This window comes from Pelophylax lessonae (assembly GCF_965119305.1).
Source record: "Pelophylax lessonae genome assembly, chromosome: 6".
Lineage (NCBI taxonomy): Eukaryota > Metazoa > Chordata > Amphibia > Anura > Ranidae > Pelophylax > Pelophylax lessonae.
In genome coordinates this window covers 255,230,383-255,252,309 of record NC_138773.1, presented here as the reverse complement: position 1 = coordinate 255,252,309, position 21,927 = coordinate 255,230,383, and the positions used below count along the sequence as shown (strand labels likewise).

Here is a 21,927-nt window from a genome sequence, read left to right as displayed (position 1 = left end):
TTTGATTAGTTTCCTATTTTTCCTCTATTTTCACCTGTTGGTCTGTGCAGTAACACACTTCCTGTCTTAGGGTGGCTCCACTCTGGATACAGGAGCAATGGAGACAACATTGGACTGCAGCATTATCAACCTGGGAAGAGGGTAGTGTTAGATGCACTTGCAGATTTAGATGTATTTGACTAGCAAATTAAAGCCATACCCCAGTCATCACCTTTTTAAAACGAAACCAACCCCTCCTATCTTTTACGGGCAAGGAAGCTGCCATCTTAGCCTCTGTTTGATCTGCATGGTGCCATGGTGGTGCACATGTGATCAGCTATGACACCAGCCATTTGATGGATGGATAGTTCAGCTGAGAGTCAAAACCAGTAATAGTGACAATGCCTTGAATGTATACTGATCTCCACCTTCCAGTGATGCGGCGGTTACATCCTTCGCCGGCCGCTGTCCTCTTCTTCCTGGGTGTTGGGTGGCATGTGGTTGCATGGGAGTCAGTCATTCTGGTACAGCCAAAGTGTACTGGGAAGGCACACTAAGCTGTCTCTGTATTATTGCAGAAGAAACATAGCATACATTAAAAAAGCTTCCTGCTCACAATCACCGATCATTCAAAGGAGAGGCAGTACTGCGGTCTGCCTATGCATAAACACAGATCTCAGTCTTCCTCCAGTTAAGCCACCCCACACACAGTTAGAAAGCACTTCCTAGGAGCACACTTAACCCTTTGATCGCCCCTAAAGTTAACCCCTTTCCTGCCATTGTCATTAGTACAGTGACAGTACATTTTTTTTTTAGCACTGATCACTGTATAAGTGCCACTGGTCCCCGAAAAAGTGTCAAAAGTATCAGTTAGGTGTCCAATTTGTCCGTCGCAATGTTGCAGTCCTGCTAAAAATCGCTGATCGTCATCATTACTAGTAAAAAAAAAAAAGATTCCATAAAAATATCCCAAAGTTTGTAGATGCTTTAACTTTTGTGCAAACCATTCAATAAACACTTAGTTATTTTTTTTACCAAAAATATGTAGAAAAATACATATTGACCTAAATTTATGAATAAATTCGATTTTTTACATTTTTTGTTGGATGTGATTTATAGCATAAAGTAAAAAATTTAGGTTTTTTTTCAAAATTGTTGGACTTTTTTGTTCATAGCACAAAAAAATAAAAACCTCTGAGGTGATCAAATACCACCAAAAAAAGCTCTATTTGTGGGGAAAAAAATGACATCATTTTTATTTGGTTACAGCGTTGCACACGTCGGCGCAATTGCCAGTTAAAAATAACGCAGTGCCGTATTGCAAAAAAATGGCTTGGTCATTAAGAGGGTTAAACCTTCTGTGGCTGAAGTGGTTAAGTGATTAGTCTGAAAAGGTATCCCCATTTATGGAAAATTTTGTTGCTGTATGTCTATTTGTTCTAAAACAGTGGATATGCAAGGTCAGTGAATATTTTATGTTTATGTTCTTGAAACAAGAAAGCATTATTTTCTAATGAAAGTTGAGGTCATTTTCTCAATTGAATCAAGGTGGATCGCCTACTGTTTTAGGTGTGAAATTTTGGAAAAAATTACAACTTTAAAAAACTTGTCATGCTTCTTACTAAATACCTTGGACTGTCTACTTTCCAAAAAAAGGGTAATTTGGGGAATATTTGTACTGTCCTGACATGTTAGGGCCTTAAGAAATGAGATGCCGTCAGTCCTTTAGGTGTAATCAATTTTCAATGATTGGTACTATAGCTTGTGGACTCTATAACTTTCACACAGACCAAAATTATACACTGATTTGGATTGTTTTTACCAAAGAAATAATGAAGTATAAATTTTGGTCAAAATTTATTAACAGAAATTACTTATTCTGCAAAACCTTATAACATAAACTGAAAAAAAAAGAAAAACACATTTTTTGTTCACAATTTCGGGATTTTTCATTTGTAGCGCAAAAAATAAAAACCCCTGTGGTGAATAAATGCCACAAAAAGAAAGCCCTATTTGTGTGAAAAAAAATTATAAAAATTTCATTTGGGTAAAGTGTTGCCTGACTGAGTAATTCTCATTCAAAGTGTGAGAGCGCTGAAAGCTGCAAATTGAGTTTGGGTAGGAAGGGGGTAAGTGCCGGTTCACACTTATGCGCTTGTACTGCGAATGCGATGCGTTCTAAATAGTCTCCAATCGCATGCATTTACAAAATTCATTGAATTCGTGACGCTCGTTCACATCTATGCGTTGCGATCCAGATGCGAATGTGATGCGATGATAAAAAGGGTCTTGTGCGAGTTTACAGAGTTGCGTTGCGAATTTAGTCTCCATAGACATCAATGTAAATCGGTCTGGACTCGCATTATCAGTTCAGATATGTGCGAATTCTTATGTGCGAATTTTTATTTTTTGTTTGATTTTCCCCTCAGCTCCACCCCTCCTGAGCTTAATTAACATAATCAACGCAATAAAATTTTCATTACAATCGCGCTGGTACTATTGAAAAACACAAGGGAAACTCGCACTGCAAATTCGCATTGCAAGCACAAGCGCATAAGTGTGAACCGGCACTAAAAGTGCTCAGTATTGAAAAAAAGTATTTATTAAAAAAACACAGATTACACTTACGATTAGGCAGATTAGCACGCAATAACACACACGGCAGCGGTCAGCATCAGCCTGCTCAAGTGGAATGACTTCACAAATATGGCTCCGACCAACGCGTTTCCCCGAAACAGGCTTCGGCTGGGAAAAGAGGGTATCAAATTGGGATATTTACTTGAATTTGTTGTATTTATGTAAAAGAGTTGTGTCAATTAGTTTTTTGTGTGAGTAGCGCACCAACTTTCTTAATTAAATGATCCAATAAGTCTTGTGTTCGAACTAATTTGGTTGCAGCTTCTCTAGTGATTATACATTTTTTGATTGATTGGCTTACTTTTTTCGAGAGGTAGAGGGATAAGCGCAGGATTTTTTTAATATATACTTTCCATTCTTTCCTGGCTTGGTGAATTCCTCTTCAGTACCAATTGGTTGGCCTTGGCTAATCATGAAGAGCAAGGTCTGCCAGCTCTTTGGGCTAGGTGGATCTGAGTATACTTTGCCCCCTTCAGGAGTCTTGCACCCTGGGAGGCCAGGGAGGGGTCCATGCTCTGCAGGGGACACACTCTATTGCAATTTTTTTTAGAGTGTGTTCACATTCACTTTTTGGTTCACTTTGGTGTTGTTTTTGCACACTGCAGTGGGCTAATAAAAAAAGTAAAAAAAAATAAAAAGTATGACAAAACACTTGAAATGTTTTTTTTTTTTAGCAAACCAAAGGTGGGGAAATAGAAGTTCACTGTTAGGGCAGTGTGAACTGCCTGCGAGTCGAGTGCGATGCGGGAACCCGCAGTGGATTCGCAGGGTTCCCGCTTCGCACCAATTTTAACCCGGCACTTACTGTATGTTCTACATTCGTTAAAATATAAACTTCTACAATTGTATGCCGTTTTTGGAGTGGTGCCAGGATGAAATTCAATGCACCCTGGGGTGACAGATAAGAAGGGAGCAGATGTGATTAGAGGATATTTTCCATTTTCCAAAGCAGGTTTCCAGTACTGAAGTGGTGTCCAGGGAATACGGCTACACTGTCTGGTTTTATTATTGTCGAGGCACATAGAGTAGGTGTCAGCTAATGCTGAAGAGATCAGATGATGCTAGGAAGGGAGATGTCATCCATATTCCAAACCATGGGATTGTGCCCAGACCACTAGACATGTATAAATACAGGACATAGCCTTTCCTTTTAAATCAGCAAGCTACCTGAACTGTCACTTAACAGTAAAAATAAGTGTACAGCAGTTTTGTATATATTTTACTTCCGTTTTTCTTTCTGCTTTTCTTAAATTTAAAATTTGGAAAACAAATGGTCTGGTTTTTATGCTGACTTGTAAGCGTTTAAAATTTCTGAGTCAGCAACCAAGTGCGTGGATCACTAATATCACTAAAAACCCCCCAAGTCTTTGTCCGCATGCATATTCTGATTCAAAGTAGATGAAGCAAGAGGATCAGTATGGCAGGCAGGCAGGCAACCAGCATTTTCAGGAGGTGAAGTCATAAATGGCAGCCTCCATGTCTCTCTAATGATGAGCTTACCTTAATGCTATAGGGGGATAATGTGAGTATCCAAAAGTGCAGACAAAAAAGTACAACATGTCTACGTGCTTCATAATCCTAAATTGTAAAAATTATAGCTGTACCACATACACAACAGTTGTTCTCAAACAAGAAAGTACCAGCATCTTAGCACATGTGCAGTGCCTGACCTATAGATTGCTCCAGTAAGGTGGAATGGTAGAACCAGCACCCATAGCACTCCAGGTACATAGCTTTCATGGTCAAACTCTGGCCTGTCCTCTACTACTGCTATAACCTCTCTATGGGCTACTAAATGTAATGACCCCTTCACTAGCCAACGAGGAGACACAAGAACTGAACAAGAATGCAAATATGCATATTATGGTCACAGTTTGGTTTCATGGCGATGGGTGTTGTTTTACTGCTGCCGTGCATTCAGAATGCATGACAAGCGCAGATCAACAAAATCCTGTTTGAATTTAATTGAGCAGTACACATGCCAGTTGACAGGGTGCGTTTGACCAGCTTTTTATTGTTTGTCTTGCACTGCGCTGCATTTCTTTGTATGCAGCATGTCCTCTTGAATTGCATTAAACTGCAGGCAAAGTAGGCCGCAAGCAGTGTTTACTTTGCTGACACTTCATTTTCCACTCAAACGCAACTACATGCACTTGAATGGAAAATACAATGTTTGACAATAATGCTCATTGGCATTAGCCCTCTGCATATTAAGAGAGCCATCAGGGTGCTCTAGATTCAGGGCACTTTGGAAATCAACAAAATGCACATACAGGTGCTTACTCTACAGTCCAGCAGCCAGTTCACCCTACCGGAGCTTCCAACAGTTCTTTATAAAAAGCCAACTATGATTGTTCACGGACTTGGACATCTTTTTTCATTCTTTGGTAAACCTGCTGGTTGAACAAAGAAAAAAACTCTACATGTATACCCAGCTTTAAACACTATGATGACTTGGTTATCCTGCTGAAGTTTGTGTCACCATCTCCTCCTAGAAGGCCACAAGAAAGGTATCTCTCTAGGTTCCCTCTTAATTCTATACTGGGAGGCTATGTCGGTGTCATGAGACCACATTATCTGGCTCTGTAATAGACAGGACTGTCAAGCAGGGCTGGCACACGACATTGTGCTGCCTGGGTCTAAGAATAAAATGCTGCCCCCCCCCAAAAAAAAAACAAAAAACAAAACACTGTTATGGCGCTTTTCCACTGCATGGAACCGAACGGTTTGGCTCACTTTTGTGCTTTTCCACTGCTGGTACCGCATGGTATAGTGTAGGAACGGTTCGGTACGGTACGGTACGGCGGCGCTTTTCCACTGCATGGAACCGAATGGTACGGCTCTCAAAAACAGTACCTCCTCGATTGTGGTTCCAAGAGGTACTATACCCGGTACCATATCCCACAATCCTTTGCATGCAGTCACTACTAGCCACTGATTGGTCAGAGAATCCCACCCACCCCGTTGTTATCCCACCCACTTAACTTTAGTACTACTTTAGTGGAAACGCAAACCATACCGTACCGAACCGTTCCAACACCGTACCATGCGTTACCAGCAGTGGAAAAGCAAACCGGGCCAAGCAGGGCCGAGTAGAGCCAAGCCGGTACTTGCAGTGGAAAAGTGCCATTATCTTCTTCCATAACTCACCACCGGACCAGTCTACCAATACCCACTGTCTGTCCTCAGTCCTCCTATCACTCCGGTGTCAGCCACGCCCTAGAAGATCCAGCCTGCCCTGCGTGAGATGGATTGCGCAGATGTCTGATGTCATTGCGCACACCACAAGGGACGTTCCGAAGTGGAGAAGCTCTGCCTCCTCATACTCATCAGTTTGCACTATGGGCAGCAGTATGAGATGGGGAAATGCCGCTCGTAACGCGCCGCTGGTGACATACAAAACTGCTGGAAAGAAAAAATCTTGGGAGTCAATTTGCCATCCCTCTCCAAATGCTGCCTGGGCCCAATGGATCCAGTGGGACCCATGGTAGGGCCAGCCCTGCTTTTAAGCATTGTTAAAAAAAACTGATGGGGATATGTCTTCAGTCACCACTGTTGTCCCAGAGAGGTATGAGTAACCAGAATAAGATTCATCTTGCAACAGCCACAGCAAACCTCAACAGTTTTAGGTGGACTTGGTCTACAAGATTTAAGATTCTTACATTCTGTTCATATAATGGGTGAGTAAGAGTTTTAATTTCCTCAAGATTTTGTTGAAAATTAGGTGATTTTTGACTAAATTTCATCATTTTGGGGAAATGGTAGTCTTAAAGGCTATTTTGTGGATTCTAGGGGGAATGGGCTTTAAATGGTTGGTAAGGGTTACGGAAACTCTTTTCAACTATCCTGGCCTTGTATTTTGGCCTCTGATTGGATCCATTATTTTACTTTGTTTTTTAAATACACCCCAAAAAAAAACACCTAAATAAAGACGAAAAAATAGTAAAGCCTCGTACACACAGACTGAATGTGGGAAGACAACGGCCGTTTAAAAAAAAACAGCCAACATTCGCCGGTATGTATGTTGTTCTGTCCGACGGATGCCAGCCATTCGGCCAGCTTCTGTCAGACGTGCATGCTGGAAAACCAGCATCTGACTGACTCCCGATCAGCACTCTCAGCCAATAGCAGAGAACGCTGATCGGAGTGTTCTGGCGGGGGGGGGGGGGGGGGGGCCATCCCCCTGTCAGAACACACCAGCTCAGTGGAGAAGATCGCTGAACTAACCTCGCATGGTTAGTACAGCGCCTCCGACCGGAGCTATCAGTTTTTTTTTTGCATGGAAAAAAACTGTAAGCGTGTACCTGGCTTAACTGTTTTGATTGATATAGACAAATATGTTCAACCTAACAGTTTCCAGGCATGTGAAGTAATACAATGAGATTCAATGTACTAGCTTGGGGAATGCTTTTGTGGCTGCAGGGTTAATCTGTGGTACACTAACATTACTGCAAATGATTCCTCCTGGCACGACATGGAAACCAAGGCCTTGAATGGAGATTCTGTTCTTAGTATTTGGATCTGGCTCCATATATGGAATTCTTTGTTCTCTGTAAAGATAAGGTGGGAGTATTTTTAGAGATGTGTATATAGTGCTGTACTCACACATCATGCTATCTTAGTTACACCTGAAACATGATGTACGCCCCTTGTGTTATAGGATTATATTCGTAAATACCAAGTGGGGGCCAAGATAGAAAGAAGAGCGGATATTGCTATTCAGGCTTCAACAGACACCTCAGTGTTTATACCACACTGCGCTATCTTAGGTACACTTAAATAATTGGTAATAAAATAGAACCGGCGCTCAATCACCCCCAATATAATAAAATCACAGGGATAAATAATGAATAATAACTCTAAAACCAAGCAGAGCAACAGCAAAAAACAATGCGCAGTAGTAGACAGTATGTGTAGTAACAATTAGCATGCAAATATTAGCAATAAATACATAAAATATCTTAGGAAGTGATAAATAAACACAAATATACTGAAATAGTATCACAAGGTGATAAAGTGCATAGTGAAATAGTGTATAATACCACAATATGGCGTGATAAAAGAGGGGGGATCAATCACGCCATATTGTGGTATTATACACTATTTCACTATGCACTTTATCACCTTATGATACTATTTCATATATATATATATATATATATTTGTGTTTATTTATCACTTCCTAAGATATTTTATCTATTTATTGCTAATATTTGCACGCTAATTGTTACTACACATACTGTCTACTACTGCGCATTGTTTTTTGCTGTTGCTCTGCTTGGTTTTAGAGTTATTATTCATTATTTATCCCTGTGATTCTATTATATTGGGGGTGATTGAGCGCCGGTTCTATTTTATTACCTATTTTTCTTTATGTATGTGGAGACACTGCTAGGAATTGGCTGCTAATCTTTGAGCCCCTATTGTCTCATTTACTCTAACTCTATATATAATCTCTCTTTTTTACTACATCTGGTTGATGGTCAGCGCATAGGCTCAATTTACCTTTTTTACACTTGAATAATGATGTCCACCCCATGTGTATTAGGATTATCCTACCAAACACCAAGTGGGGGCTGATATAGAAAGAAGAGTGGGTATCGCTATTCAGTCTCCAACAGCACCACTGTGTTTATTCTACACTGCGTTTTGAATTTTAGAACTAATTCATAAGGTTCAAAAGTGGTGTGTTAGCTTGTGTTTTTTATGGGATATTTCTATGTGATTCTTGTGGCTAAAATGACAGGTATGTAGGAACAGCAGCAGCCACTCAGCCTGTACAACATTATGACGGACTGAGAGGAGCCATCGCTGTTTGCATGTAGCCTCACAGCCAGAGGTTATCTGGGGTTAGCTAAGAATGTCTGAGATTGGAACGAATTTTCCCATTCTGCCCTGTTGCTAGGACGTTACTAGGAGACTCCTAACTCTTACTGTTCTCATCCACCAATACATGAGCGAGCTCTAAAATGCTGAGCTCATAGCTACTGTGTCAGGGGAGAAAAAGCGCATGTGAGGGGGTTCGAATTAGAGACTGCATATATACAGTATATTTTACAGCTATTTCCACCAAACATGAGAAATTAGAGGTTGTTTCTTGTTCCTGAACTGTATAAAGTCCTCAGAATATTAAATTAATAAAAAGCATTTTCTGATTAGATAAGAAAGCGAGGCGAGGCAGTGATGTGACACGGAAGCAAGTGACGATCAATTGGAGTAGCGGTGTCTACTTTAGTGATTTCCACCTTCCAGGGGCCAGATATGGTACCTACATACAGTAGTTGGACCAATGTAACTATGTATAAAATATCCATAGCCAGAATTCTTTTTATTTTGAATCAAGTCATTTTTATTAAACTTTTTTTACTAACAATAAAAGTAAACAAAAGAAATACAAAAACATCTGTTATAGCAGGGGTCCCCAACATTTTGAAGAGCAAGGGCCACTTAAGCGACTTGGTAACCGGTTGAGGGCCACAATCAGCAGAGTGGGTGGATGACAGGTCCATGTCCACTTCGCATATGCGAAGCAGACACGGACACAGCCCGCTCTACTCCATGGGCCCTCCAATTCACCCAGATGGAAGGGGACGAATCCCCATCAGTTTTTTTAGCGGATCGGATTGGAGGTAGGCGGGTATAACCGGACACAATTCCATTTACATCTGACCCTCCATAGAGGGGAATGGGGGGTCTGAAAAATAGAAAGGCGGACCTGATCAGACTGATCGTGTGAAAGGGGCCTAAGGCTGCTTTCACACTGATGTTTACCTGCACAGCGAGTGTTGCGGAGTGCACCTGTGGCTTTCCTGACGGTTATCTGCACTTTGCCATAGAATTCTATTATATCCTGCAGATGTGGAACACTTTCTGAAAGCGCACCAAGCCCACAGGTAAAAACAGAAGTCTATGACTGAGTGCAGGTAACCCGCAGGTGCAAGTTTGAAAGCAGCCCAGTGTAGATAGTGTACCAGTGTTGAAAACAGATGTGCCCATTGCTGTTTGATTTTAATTAAAAACTGAACTCAGACGTCACTTCTTCTTAAGGATTTCTGCAGGTATGGCTGGCTGCTGCTGTCCCCCAAGGGTATGGCAGGTGGCTACTGCTGTCCCCCAGGCAGATATAGCTTGCTGCTGCTACTGTTCCCCAGGCGGGTATGGTTGGATGCTGCTGTCCCCTAGGGGGGTATGGCTGGCTGCTGCTGTCCCCCAGGTAAGTATGGCTGGCTGCTGCTGTCCCCCAGGTGGGTATAGCTGGTGACTGCAGTCCCCCAGGAGGGTATGGCTAGCTGCTACTGTCCCCAGTATCGATGGCTGCTGCTGTCTCAAGTGGAGTGCATTTGGTATTACTCCACCTGTGACAGGAGTCGGTTCTATACCGGAAGCATCGGCTCTACTCTACTGCAGTCACATGCTTCCTCTACAGCTGGCTCCATTCTGCACACTGATGCTCTGGGATGGCGGGTCGGGGAACCCGCGATCTGGGCTTTCCGACCAGCAATCCCAGGGCAGGAGGTTGTGGGCCACATCAAAGGGTGCCACGGGCCGCATGCGGGCCAGCGGTTGGGCACCCCTGTGCTACAGCATACAAATTTGTCTTTTGGAACAAGTACGACACATAATACAGAGCATGAATTGAGATAGAACAGTAACAGAAAAATTAACTCTTTTAAAGAACATTATAAGACTCTCTGATCGTGTGAACACAAACGTAAGTCATCAGATATCAAAAATAACCCTCTCACAGTGTACCTCACCATATAGAGGAAAGAGTTGGAATACTTCTTTAACTACAGATGTTCAGAGGTGGTCAGAAAATGGAAAAAAATTAGGAAAACTGTTAAAACAATTAAAAATTTTGAAGCCTGATGATGCATCTCTTTACCCTGCTGCCCTAGGCACTGGCTCTTGAACACCATCATGGTAAATAAAACTGTGTCCTTACTGTGAAATGTATTTATTTGATTTGACCTTATTTGGCCTTATTTCTTGTAACAGGAGTGGGAAATGCTACAGCCTGTGTACTGCGTGAAGTTATCTATGTCAGCGGTGGTCACTATGGTTACAGAGGAAGTTGCACGTATGATAAGATTCAGAGTTTTCACTTGGATATAAATGAGTGGAGCATCTTATCAGTCTGTCCCCATCCAGGTAAGAAAACATGTAACAGTCAAAAAATGTGAATTGGAATTTAGGTTAATTAGTACTCAACTCCCCCACCGCTATGTTTTTTTTATCTGCAGTGCTGCAGTACTCTTCAAAGCACATACTCTCCTGCACAGAGAATCCAGCATTGTCCCACTGTGATTAGCTGTTCAGATGCCAAACAGTGGATCCCTTCCTCCATCTTGGTCCTCTTCAGCTGGCTTCCTCTTCTGGGTGTAGGCAGCAAGTTCTAATTTTGTGCCTCTGGAGTAGTCCCCCCAGGCTTTGTGCACCGATCCTGCAGCCTCCTGGGAGATGTGATATAATAATGGCGCTTTTCCACTGCATGGAACCGAACGGTTCGGCTCGCTTTTGTGCTTTTCCACTGCTGGTACCGCATGGTATGGTGTAGGAACGGTTCAGTACGGTACGGTACGGCGGCGCTTTTCCACTGCATGGAACCAAACGGTACGGCTCTCAAAAACAGTACCACCTCGATTGTGGTCCCGGTACCATATCCCACAATCCTTTGCATGCAGTCACTACTAGCCACTGCTTGGTCAGAGAATCCCACCCACCCCGTTGTTATCCCACCCACTTAACTTTAGTACTACTTTCGTGGAAAAGCAAACCATACCGTACCGAACCGTTCCAACACCGTACCATGCGGTACCAGCAGTGGAAAAGCAAACCAGGCCAGGCAGGGCCAAGCAGGGCCGAGTAGAGCAAAGCCAGTACTTGCAGTGGAAAAGTGCCATAAGTATTCCAGGAGGCTGCAGGACACACCATTCTGGCCTAGGCTGGAAAGGCAGTGGGAGCTAAAGATTGAAAAAAATATAAAAATATATATATAAAAGAAAAAACAAAAAAATGTCCTTGAATCTGCTTGTGGTGAGAGGGAGTGTTAAAGCAGAACTAACTTTCTTTTGGGAGTTTCTTTCCAATTTAATAGAATGTTTCAGTGGACAACACACTCTGAAAGTAGAAAATTTGTTTTAACCCTTGCCGCTGCCCCCTGGCCCTTTAAGAAAAACAAAATGCTATGGGGTGGAAGCAGTTTTAAGGTTTTCGTGACTTTTGTGATTGGCTTTGACAGCAGTGACATGATTGTAAGCTCCCAATCACACGTATGCATCCGGAGCTTCCCATGACATCTTAGTTACTGTGCTAGGAGTGCCCAGTGAGCGCGCTGTCCGAACAGAAAAACATTCCCCATGGACGCATATACAGTGTCTCACAAAAGTTTCATTTTTGTAATTATTTTGTTATATCTTTTCATGTGACAACACTGAAGAAATGACACTTTGCTACAATGTAAAGTAGTGATTGTACAGCTTGTATAACAGTGTAAATTTGCTGTTGCTTCAAAATAACTCAACACACAGCCATTAATGTCTAAACCGCTGGCAACAAAAGTGAATACACCCCTAAGTAAAAATGTCCAAATTGGGCACAAAGTGTAAATATTTTGTGTGGCCAACATTTTTTTCCAGCACATCTTAACCCTCTTGAGCATGGCGTTCACCAGAGCTACACAAGATGTCACTGGAGTCCTTTTCCACTCCTCCATGATGGCATCACAGGACTGGTGGATGTTAGAGACCTTGTGCTCCTCCACCTCCTGTTTGAGGATGCCCCACAGATGCTCAATAGGGTTTAGATCTGGAGACATGCTTGGCCAGTCCATCGCCTTTACCCTCAGCTTCTTTAGCAAGGCAGTGGTCATCTTGGAGGCGTGTTTGGGGTCGTTATCATGTTAACATTCTGCCCTGCAGCCCAGTCTCCGAAGGGAGGGGATCGTGCTCTGCTTGCACAGTACATTATTATACAGGATTTATATAGCGCCAACATTTTGCGCATTGCTTTGCAATATGAAGGAAGACAATACAGTTACAAGACAATTCAATACAGGAGAACTTAGAAGGCCCTGCTCGTTAGAGCTTACATGTTGGCATTCATGGTTCCCTCAATGAACTTTAGCTCCCCAGTGCCGGCAGCACTCCCACCACCATGCTTGACTGTAGGCAAGACACACTTGTCTTTGTACTTCTCACCTGGTTGCCGCCACACACGCTTGACACCATCTGAACCAAAAAAGTTTATCTTGGTCTCATCAGATCACAGGACATGGTTCCAGTAATCCATTTCCTTAGTCTGCTTGTCTTCAGCAAAATGTTTGCAGGCTTTCTTGTGCATCATCTTTAGAAGAGGCTTCCTTCTGGTACGACAGCCATGCAGAGCAATTTGATGCAGTGTGCAGCGTATGGTCTGAGCACTGACAGGCTGACCACCCACCTCTTCAACCTCTACAGCAATGCTGGCAGCACTTATACATCTTTTTCCCCCCAAAAAACCTCTGGATATGACTCTGAGCACATGCACTCAACTTCTTTGGTCGACCATAGTGAGGCCTGTTCTGAGTGGAACCTGTCCTGTTAAACCGCCGTATGGTCTTGGCCACCGTGCTGCAGCTCAGTTTCAGGGCCTTGGCAATCTTCCTTTAGCCTAGGCCATCTTTATGTAGAGTAACAATTCTTTTTTACAGATCCCCAGAGAGTTCTTTGCCATGAGGTGCCATGTTGAACTTCCAGTGACCAGTATGAGACAGCGTGAGCGATAACACCAAATTTAACCACTTACCGCATACTAACGTAGGTCTACGTCGGTAAACTTTGCGGTAGTGTACCGGGATGATGCCTCTAGCTAGAGACACCATCCCGGTACCGTGGTTTGAAGCCGACGGTTGGCTTTCCGTCGGTACCGACCGATGCGGCTCGGGAGCCACTCGATCAGTACCCGGGGGGGCGGGAGGGGGGGCTTTGCTCGGGGCTCCCGTCCCACCGGGAGCCCCGAGCACCCAGCCGGCGCGTCCGCCGGCTGGATGGAGTCCCGATGAATGCCGGAAACGGCATCGATCGGGTCTCCGTTGACGTAACCCGGAGGCGGCGTCCATGACGTCACTTCCGGGTTACTGTGCTGCAAAAGGCGGCAAATTTGAAAATCGGCTGTATGCAAAAACGCCGTTTTTGGCGTTTTGCATACAGGGAAGTGTAGTGGAGGGGTCTAGGGTCTTTTAGACCCTCGATCCCTCCATAAAGTGTACCTGTCACACATATTGCTGTCACAAGGGATGTTTACATTGCTTGTGACAGCAATAAAAGTGATCAGATTTTTTTTTTTTAAACTGTAATAAAGTTAAAAAAATAAATAAAATAAATGGGAAAAAAAAAAAAAATGTAGCCGCCCCCGTCACCGTTAGCTCGCGCACAAAAAAAACCGTATACGCAAGTCGAGCCGCAAATTAAATCGCTGTTCAAACCACACATGTGAGGTATAGCCGCGATCGCCAGAGCGTGAGCAATAATTTTAAAAAAAGAGCTACACTCTAACTCTAAACTGGTAACCGTTAAATAAATTTAAAGCGCCGCAGATTGAGATCTCTATTGACCGTAGTTTGTCGCCATCCCACGGGGGGGGCGCAATTTTAAACCGTAACATGTTGGGTATCTATTTACTCGGCGTGACATGTTCTTTCACAATATACAAAAAAAATGGGCTAACTTTACTGTTTAGTATTTTTTAAATGCAGTGAAATGTGATTTTTCAAAATTTTTCCAAAAAAATGGCGCCTTAAAGACCGCTGCGCAAATACCGCGTGACAAAAATGATTGCAATGACCGACATTTTATTCTCCAGAGTCTTTGCTAAAATAATATATATAATGTTTGGGGGTTCTAAGTAGTTTTCTAGGAAAAAATACTGGTTTTAACGTGTGAACAAAAAGTGTCCAAAATAGGGCTGGGGCTTAAGTGGTTAACACACCTGCTCCCCATTCACACCTGAGACCTTGTAACACTAACGAGTGACATGAAACCGGGGAGGGAAAAGGGCTAATTGGGCCCAATTTAGACATTTTCACTTAGGGGGTGTACTCACTTTTGTTGCCAGTGGTTTAGACATTAATGGCTGTGTGTTGAGTTATTTTGTTATACAAGCTGTACACTCGCTAATTTACATTGTAGCAAAGTGTAATTTCTTCAGTGTTGTCACATGAAAAGATAGAATAAAATATTTACAAAAATATCGGGGGGGGGGGTGTACTCACTTTTGTGAGATACTGTATGTGGCTGCTCGGCGTTAAAATCCACCCATCCAGTGGTCGTGTATATGCTTACAGCTGGCGGGAACACATTAAGGGGTAACAATGAAGTGCTTTGCTTTAGACCATTATGAAAACAGCTAAAAAAGATATCTAAAACAACAAACTGAACAAAAATGTAATATATTAAATCTAATCAGTCCTTAGATCTGGTTGCTGCTTATATTTTCATTTCTCAGACTAAGTATATTTTCAGCAAATACAGAAAATACCTATAGAAAATACAGTAGAAAAAAAATACCTGATCTGGACAGAAATACAGTTTCCTTGTCACTTCCTGAAAGCTGAACTGAAGGCACAGATATTATTTTCCTTCTGTAAACTGTAAACTAATCTCCCCAACCCACATGTAATGAGAATAAGACCTTATTGTAGTCCAGTCTGTATGATAACAATGGCATGTCTCATATCTAAGCACTAGTAAACCGGTAATATAGCAAATTACTACACACCATTGTGTTGGGTTTTAGATACTGTTTAAAAAATACATACTACAAGGCTGCCATACAACACCCAAAATTGACAATGAATAATGTGACCAGTGTGATCTTGACTTAGGCTGGCCATACACAGTACCATTTTAGTTTTAGTCCCATTTTAGTCATCTGCAATTGATTTCGCTTTAGTCACAGTCTTTGATTAAAAAGCCAATTTAGTTTTAGTCCCATTTTAGTCATCCTATTTTACCCGACTAAAATCTCCAGTACATTTTAGTCAAATCAAATAAAATAATTTTAGTCAACTCAAATCGAACGTGTTTAGTTAAATTGTAATGCATTATTTAAGCATTTCTATAGAATTTCCAAACTCATTATATACTCTTGGAGTAAAAAAATCTAATATAATGTTATTATTTATGGTATTAAGGTTTGAACAAACTCAGAGATACAGATTTAGCCACTGTGGATGATCTGATGAGGGGGTCTGTTATGCTGTACAGTGTTCTGGACGGCGGTCTGAAGAGGCCTGTAATGCTGCAGAGTGCTCTGGACGGCGGTCTGAGGAGGCCTGTAATGCTGCAGAGTGCTCTGGACGGCGGTCTGAGGAGGCCTGTAATGCTGCAGAGTGCTCTGGACGGCGGTCTGAAGAGTCCTGTAATGCTGCAGAGTGCTCTGGACGGCGGTCTGAGGAGGCCTGTAATGCTGCAGAGTGCTCTGGACGGCGGTCTGAAGAGGCCTGTAATGCTGCAGAGTGCTCTGGATGGCGGTCTGAGGAGGCCTGTAATGTACAGTGCTCTGGACGGCGGTCTGAAGAGGCCTGTAATGCTGCAGAGTGCTCTGGATGGTGGCCTGAGGAGGCCTGTAATGTTGCAGAATGCTGAATGGTAGTCTCAGGTCTAAGGGATGGCCTGTAATGCACAGTGCTCTGGATGCGGCCATGCCGGTGGTCACTGGTCAGAGGAGGCTTGTAATGCTGCACAGTGCTGGATGTTGGTCTCAGGTCTGAGGGATGGCCTGTAATGCACAGTGCCCTGGAGGCCACTGCCAGTGGTCAGAGGAGGCCTGTACTAATGCACACACAGTGCTTTGGACGGACGGTGGTCTGGGGGGAGGCCTCTGGCCTGCTGTATTTGTAATATACACTAGTACTGCACACTCACAGTCTGCTCTCTGCTCTGGACGTGGGCGGTCATCTCGTAAGTTGGGACTTAGGAGTGGGACAGTCTTGTCGGGACTCGGGAGGCCTGGCTGTAATGCACAGTTTCTGCTCTGGTCTCTGGCAGTCGTCATGGACGGTGCACACAGTCGCTTCAACTCTCTTGCTTGCTGGGAGCGGAAGCAGGCGGAGCTCCATGAAAACTGGAAGTTAGTTCATGATGGTAAACATCCCTGCCTCACATTTTTGTCCCGTTTTTGTTCGTTAATGAAAACAGATTTGGTTTTTCGTCATAGTTTTCGTCAGAAGACAAAAATGTGCTGTACTTTTAGTTTCATTTTGAGCGCATGCATGCAAATGCGTTGTCACAGCAACACTTCCCTTTACATTCCAAGCTGGTTACACTGGCATCCTATTGCTGTCCGGCACTTTTGCCCTTGTGTCGCGGTGACGTCTCGAGTTTCGACTCGGCTCTCAAACGTCTGCGGCTCTGTGTCAGTGTAACGCTCCTGCGTTTTTGTAACAAGATGGATTTGCAGCTGCAGAAATCTCCACTCAGCAGTCATGTAGAGATGTGTTGAAATACCAATTCCAACTCCCAAGACTCATCACTGTGGCCTGCCTGATTCAGCATACAAATATACACACTCAATAAGATGTTCCTGGAGTGATAGATGTATATAGCAGTATAGTGGTGATGTGCTGAAGGGACAGGTATGAACAGTGACAGTAGATGGCAAGCACTCGAGAGAAATGTTCAGGAGAGTATAGATGGTAACAGGTAGGATGCAGATAGGTTAGCAATCATGTATGGTAGTAGGTGGTAGAATAGCAGATGACATACAGGAGAGACTAACCCAGTGCAAGGATAGATGTTAGTAGGCTCAAGAGCTAGCAATCTAAATAACAGTGCAGATGATAGGTTTAGTATTGCATAGAGAGTGACAGTCTTTAGTGAGCAATAGATATAGTGTAAGTAGGTTTTATGGAGGTTTCCCCTGCGGGGTACTTATCACTAGAGAGTAGGTTAGTAGAGGGGTCCGGTAATGAGGAGTGATCCGGTAGCGAGATACAGGGATCAGGAGCGAGGTTCCGGTCTGTTCAAGGCAAAGGAAAGCAACTGGAGGTTCCAACAGCGAGACACACTAGCAAGCATGTGGACAGCCAAGCAGGTTGAGTGAAGGGTGGAAGCAGCAAGCCGAGAGTGATAGGGTAGCGAGATACAGGATCAGATATGACACAAGTTCAGGTAGCGAGACACAGGAGCGTGTGACATCTAGTATGCTGCTTCACTGATGGCAGGATCGAACCAACCATGCGGTTGAACGAACGATGTGAGTGAGACCGCCGGCGGTTGAAATAGCCACTCTGCGGCGCTCAGCAGTGACCTCATCGCTCTTAAAGGTATATGCGTACCACCTAAAGGGAAAGGTGGGACGCATTGAAAAGAAAGTAGTAAATAAGGGTACTAGAGGTACCAGAATCTTACAGTCAGCAGCCAGTTGCTGTACACCACGGCGGATTTCTTCCATTTTGCCCAACTGACTTATTGGACATTAACCCTTCTACATCTGGATACACTGGCTTGGTACTGTATCAATTTTAATGATGTCAATGATTTTAACTAATTTACTTACAATAAAACAGTATTAAGACTTCCAACTGGTCCCTTATACTTCACGAGGATATTATGTCTACTATACTATCCAATCTACTGTAGATAGCGCTGTATTATTACTTGGTTGCCAGTTTAGTTATGTGGTATACTAATCCTGACGGCTGCATCTGGTTGGCTCTGGGACAATGGACAGTGGGATTTGACACAGGGTTTAGCACTTGGGACACTTTGTTGTTATTTCCATGAAGTTCTTATTAGCTCATATAGAGATGTTTCTATTGTTTTTTCCAAACAAAATGGAATAGTATCCTCAACCTGGACATGGGCCAAATTGAAAAGAAAACTTGCAATGACCATGATGATGTTATGATTTTACAGAAAGAGACCACTCTGCCCATCAGAGTATTTAAAAAACAGAAAAAAGTACTTCAGATGCATTTAGGAACATTGTAAAGAGTAATGGCCGGATTACACGATAAGAAAATCGGCCGAAAATTTCCGTTCAGCGAACGATCGGCAGTTATTCTACTCATTAATGCCCAGCCATCAATGAGCGATATCGATATTGTGAACGGAAAATACAGTTTGAAAAAAACGAAAAATTCTGTCGTCTCGTTTGCGAATGAACGATATTCTATACATTGGTGTTAAGGTCGTTCATTTGAAATCTGTAGAACATCATCACGCTGAACAATGTTTCGATAGTCGGCGGTCAACGGTCGGGCAATATTCGGCCCGTGTATGTTGGCAACGTTTTCGATCAACGAACACTTTTTCATAAGTCGGTGGTCGAATGATCGGGCGATATTCTACTCGTGTATTCCGGCCATAACTGTGTTAGCACTATTTAAAGTGTTAATTCACCTTTTCAGAAAATCTGAAAAGATTACCTAACATCGCACCCCCTCTCCACTCCACCCCCCACCCCGGCTCCCACAAATCGCTCCACCGGTCCAAGGATTTGAAATTCCCTCTGCTTTCTCTCCTCTCTGTCCAGCGCTGCTAGTACGGACCAAACAGATTCTGATTGGTCAGCGCCATCCATGTGATAGTGCTGACCAATTAAAACCAGTCTGGTCCGTACTATCAGCGCTGGATGGAGAAGAGAGAAAGCAGCGGGGATTTCAAATCCCCAGACCAGTTGAGAGGCCTGCGGAAACCTTGACACCCAGGAACGGCCACCATGGCTGTTCCTTCAGAATCCAAAGCCATAAATGACGGCTCCCCATGCATGCTGGAAGGAAGATGGGTGAAGATGGAAGCGGCCTCGTTTTCAGGGAAGTTTCATATAATTGGCTAGTATGCGAAGCTGTTTTCACCTCTTGCCATGTTTATGTACTTTTGATGTACCTTAGATGTAGTGCTGTTGTTTTAAAGATATATACCTCATTTTGCTAAAAACAAATAAGTATATTGAAATGAAATGCTTACATGCAGCGTTTCTTTCCATAAACAATGTTCTAATCACTTGGAATGTGCTTTTAAACTTGCTATAGAATTCGACCACTACAGGAGTTGATTCACTAGCACAGCCACAGTCCTCCCTCCCTCCTTGTATGTCATAGGTCTCTTCTCTTCTGGGAGTGCCTAATTACTGTCTGTACTGGCCCAGCTCCTCCCTTCACCTCCCTAATTTTTTTTTATTGTAGCTGGAGAAAGAAGCAAATGGGAAAACTATTAAAGCGGTAGTATACTCTAAAAAAAAAAAGAAACCCTGCAAGACAAAGGCATAATGAGCTAGTATGCATCGCATACTAGCTCATTATGAAATAGTTACCTTAAAACGAAGCCCCGACACGGACCCCCGGACACCGCTGTGGGAGCGGACATGATCCCTCGGCGTCTCTTCCGGGTTCGGCAGCTCCGGCGCTGTGAGTGGCCGGAGCCGCAATGACGTCAACCTGCGCATGCGTGCAGGGTTTTAACTTTCCGGCAACTTCCCGGCAAGGAACTCTGAAGGTAATGTTTGACATTCAAAGTGTATTGAATGTCAAACATTACCTTAAAATTTCTAGAATCATACGTGAATACTGTATATAAGGATCATAGGGAGTGTGGAATTTTATGCCACGTCTTACACAAATGTATCATTTTTTTGCAAATATAAGGAGAAATAAGTTATTAGAAGGAAGTATGTTATAGCCTATAGGAAAATTTTAATATATTTTTTAATTATTTTCTAAAGCTGAGATCGTGTCATCTTTTTTCCAGAGTATGGACTGTGTTCGGTGGCACTACATAACAAGCTGTACCTGATCGGAGGTCAGACCACCACTACTGATTGCTATGACCTTGAGCGCAATGAATGGGTGGAGCTTGCCCCAACAATGGAGCGGAGAATGGAATGTGGAGCCATCGTCATGAATGGATTTCTTTATATTACTGGTGGTTACTCCTGGTCTAAAGGCACCTACTTGCAGAGTATAGAGAGGTACAATCCAGAGACTGATAAATGGGAACTAGTTGGAAATCTCCCCAGCCCTATGCGTTCCCATGGCTGTGTCTGCGTGTATAGTGCATAGGCGCTAACTATGTACATTGATCCAATATGTGATACAAACAATTCAGCTCAGGTTTGAGGAGCTAAAGTGGGTCCAAACAACTCCTTATGCTGCCCGTATACAGCCATCTTCATGAGTATAGAAGCATATTTTTTAGCTACCCCTGAGGGGTAGTTTAGTCATTTTGAGGAATGTCAATGCCATTAAACCACGCTTCTGTAGAGTGCAAATGAATGGCTTGCATGTTCAATATCTACTGAATGGATGGGGGGAATACAGTAATACAATGGCAGAATGCACACAGGCACGTAATCATTGTATAACTGCTTCACTTGGCTCTGGTAGCAAAAACCAGATATATGAAAATGGATGAATCTTTTAAGACAGGGGTGTCCAACCTCTGGCTCATGGGCCACACGCGGCCCTAGACAGCTATGAATACAGCCCAACACAAAATAGTAAACTTACCTAAAAATTTTGACTTTTGGGAAATTATTTGTAAAAATGCATACACATGTGGCTGATGAAAATATTGACAGTGTGTCCAGTGCTTACTGGACTTTTCACAATCACGCTTTATTCATGGCATCTGTTTTCGGCAGCACCTAAATTTGTGAGCAACTATTGAAGCATGTGAAGGGCAAAATTAGAACCAAAATATCTGGTGAGCATCTTGAGAATTTATTGAGTTTTAAATATCGCACTAATATTATGTTGCCCTCTTTTACTTTTATAATAAAAAATATTACAAAAAATATGAAGTTTTATTACACAGAAAGGTACATTATCTATATCAGTGATTGTCCACCCAAAAGGGGAAGCTCTGCTTCTCGGCCTCCTCCCTCCCTCCGCTGCCACATTTGGCACCTTTTGGGGGGGGGGGAGCGGGTACTTGCCACTCCCACTTTTGCCTGAGTATGCCGCAGCAAACTCAGCCTGAAGTTCAGCCCCCTCCTTCCCCCCGCAGTGGCCCAATTGGAGAGCGCAGCGTGCTTCACGCATGAGCAGTAGGGAACCGGCATTGAAGCCACAAGGCTTCACTACCGGTTTCCCTTAGTGGAGATGTCGGTGGCAGCACCTGATAGTTGATTGAAAAATCGTTTCGGGTGAGGACACCGCTAGATTCCTGGACAGGTAAGTGTCCTAATATTAAAAGTCAGCAATTACAGTATTTGTAGCTGCTGACTTTTAATGTTTTTTGTGGGGGGAAGGACCGGAGCTCCCCTTTAACTTGTGATCTGCCCGACTTTTTCTTCTCATCAGCTATCCTTATTCTTTTTTATGTTTTGTGT

General features: G+C 43.1%; 1 protein-coding gene across 1 annotated transcript in view; it reads left to right on the top strand.

The window, feature by feature from the left end:
• The window catches only part of KLHL23 (kelch like family member 23), a 29,950-nt gene extending 8,669 nt beyond the window's left edge, over window positions 1-21,281 (top strand). Inside the window, exons 3-4 of the mRNA XM_082260200.1 lie at window positions 10,615-10,767; window positions 20,346-21,281. Of these exons, the coding sequence (XP_082116326.1) occupies window positions 10,615-10,767; window positions 20,346-20,656 (464 nt within the window). The 3' untranslated portion in view covers window positions 20,657-21,281. The remainder of the gene's footprint in view (window positions 1-10,614; window positions 10,768-20,345) is intronic.
• Window positions 21,282-21,927: the final 646 nt, after the last annotated feature.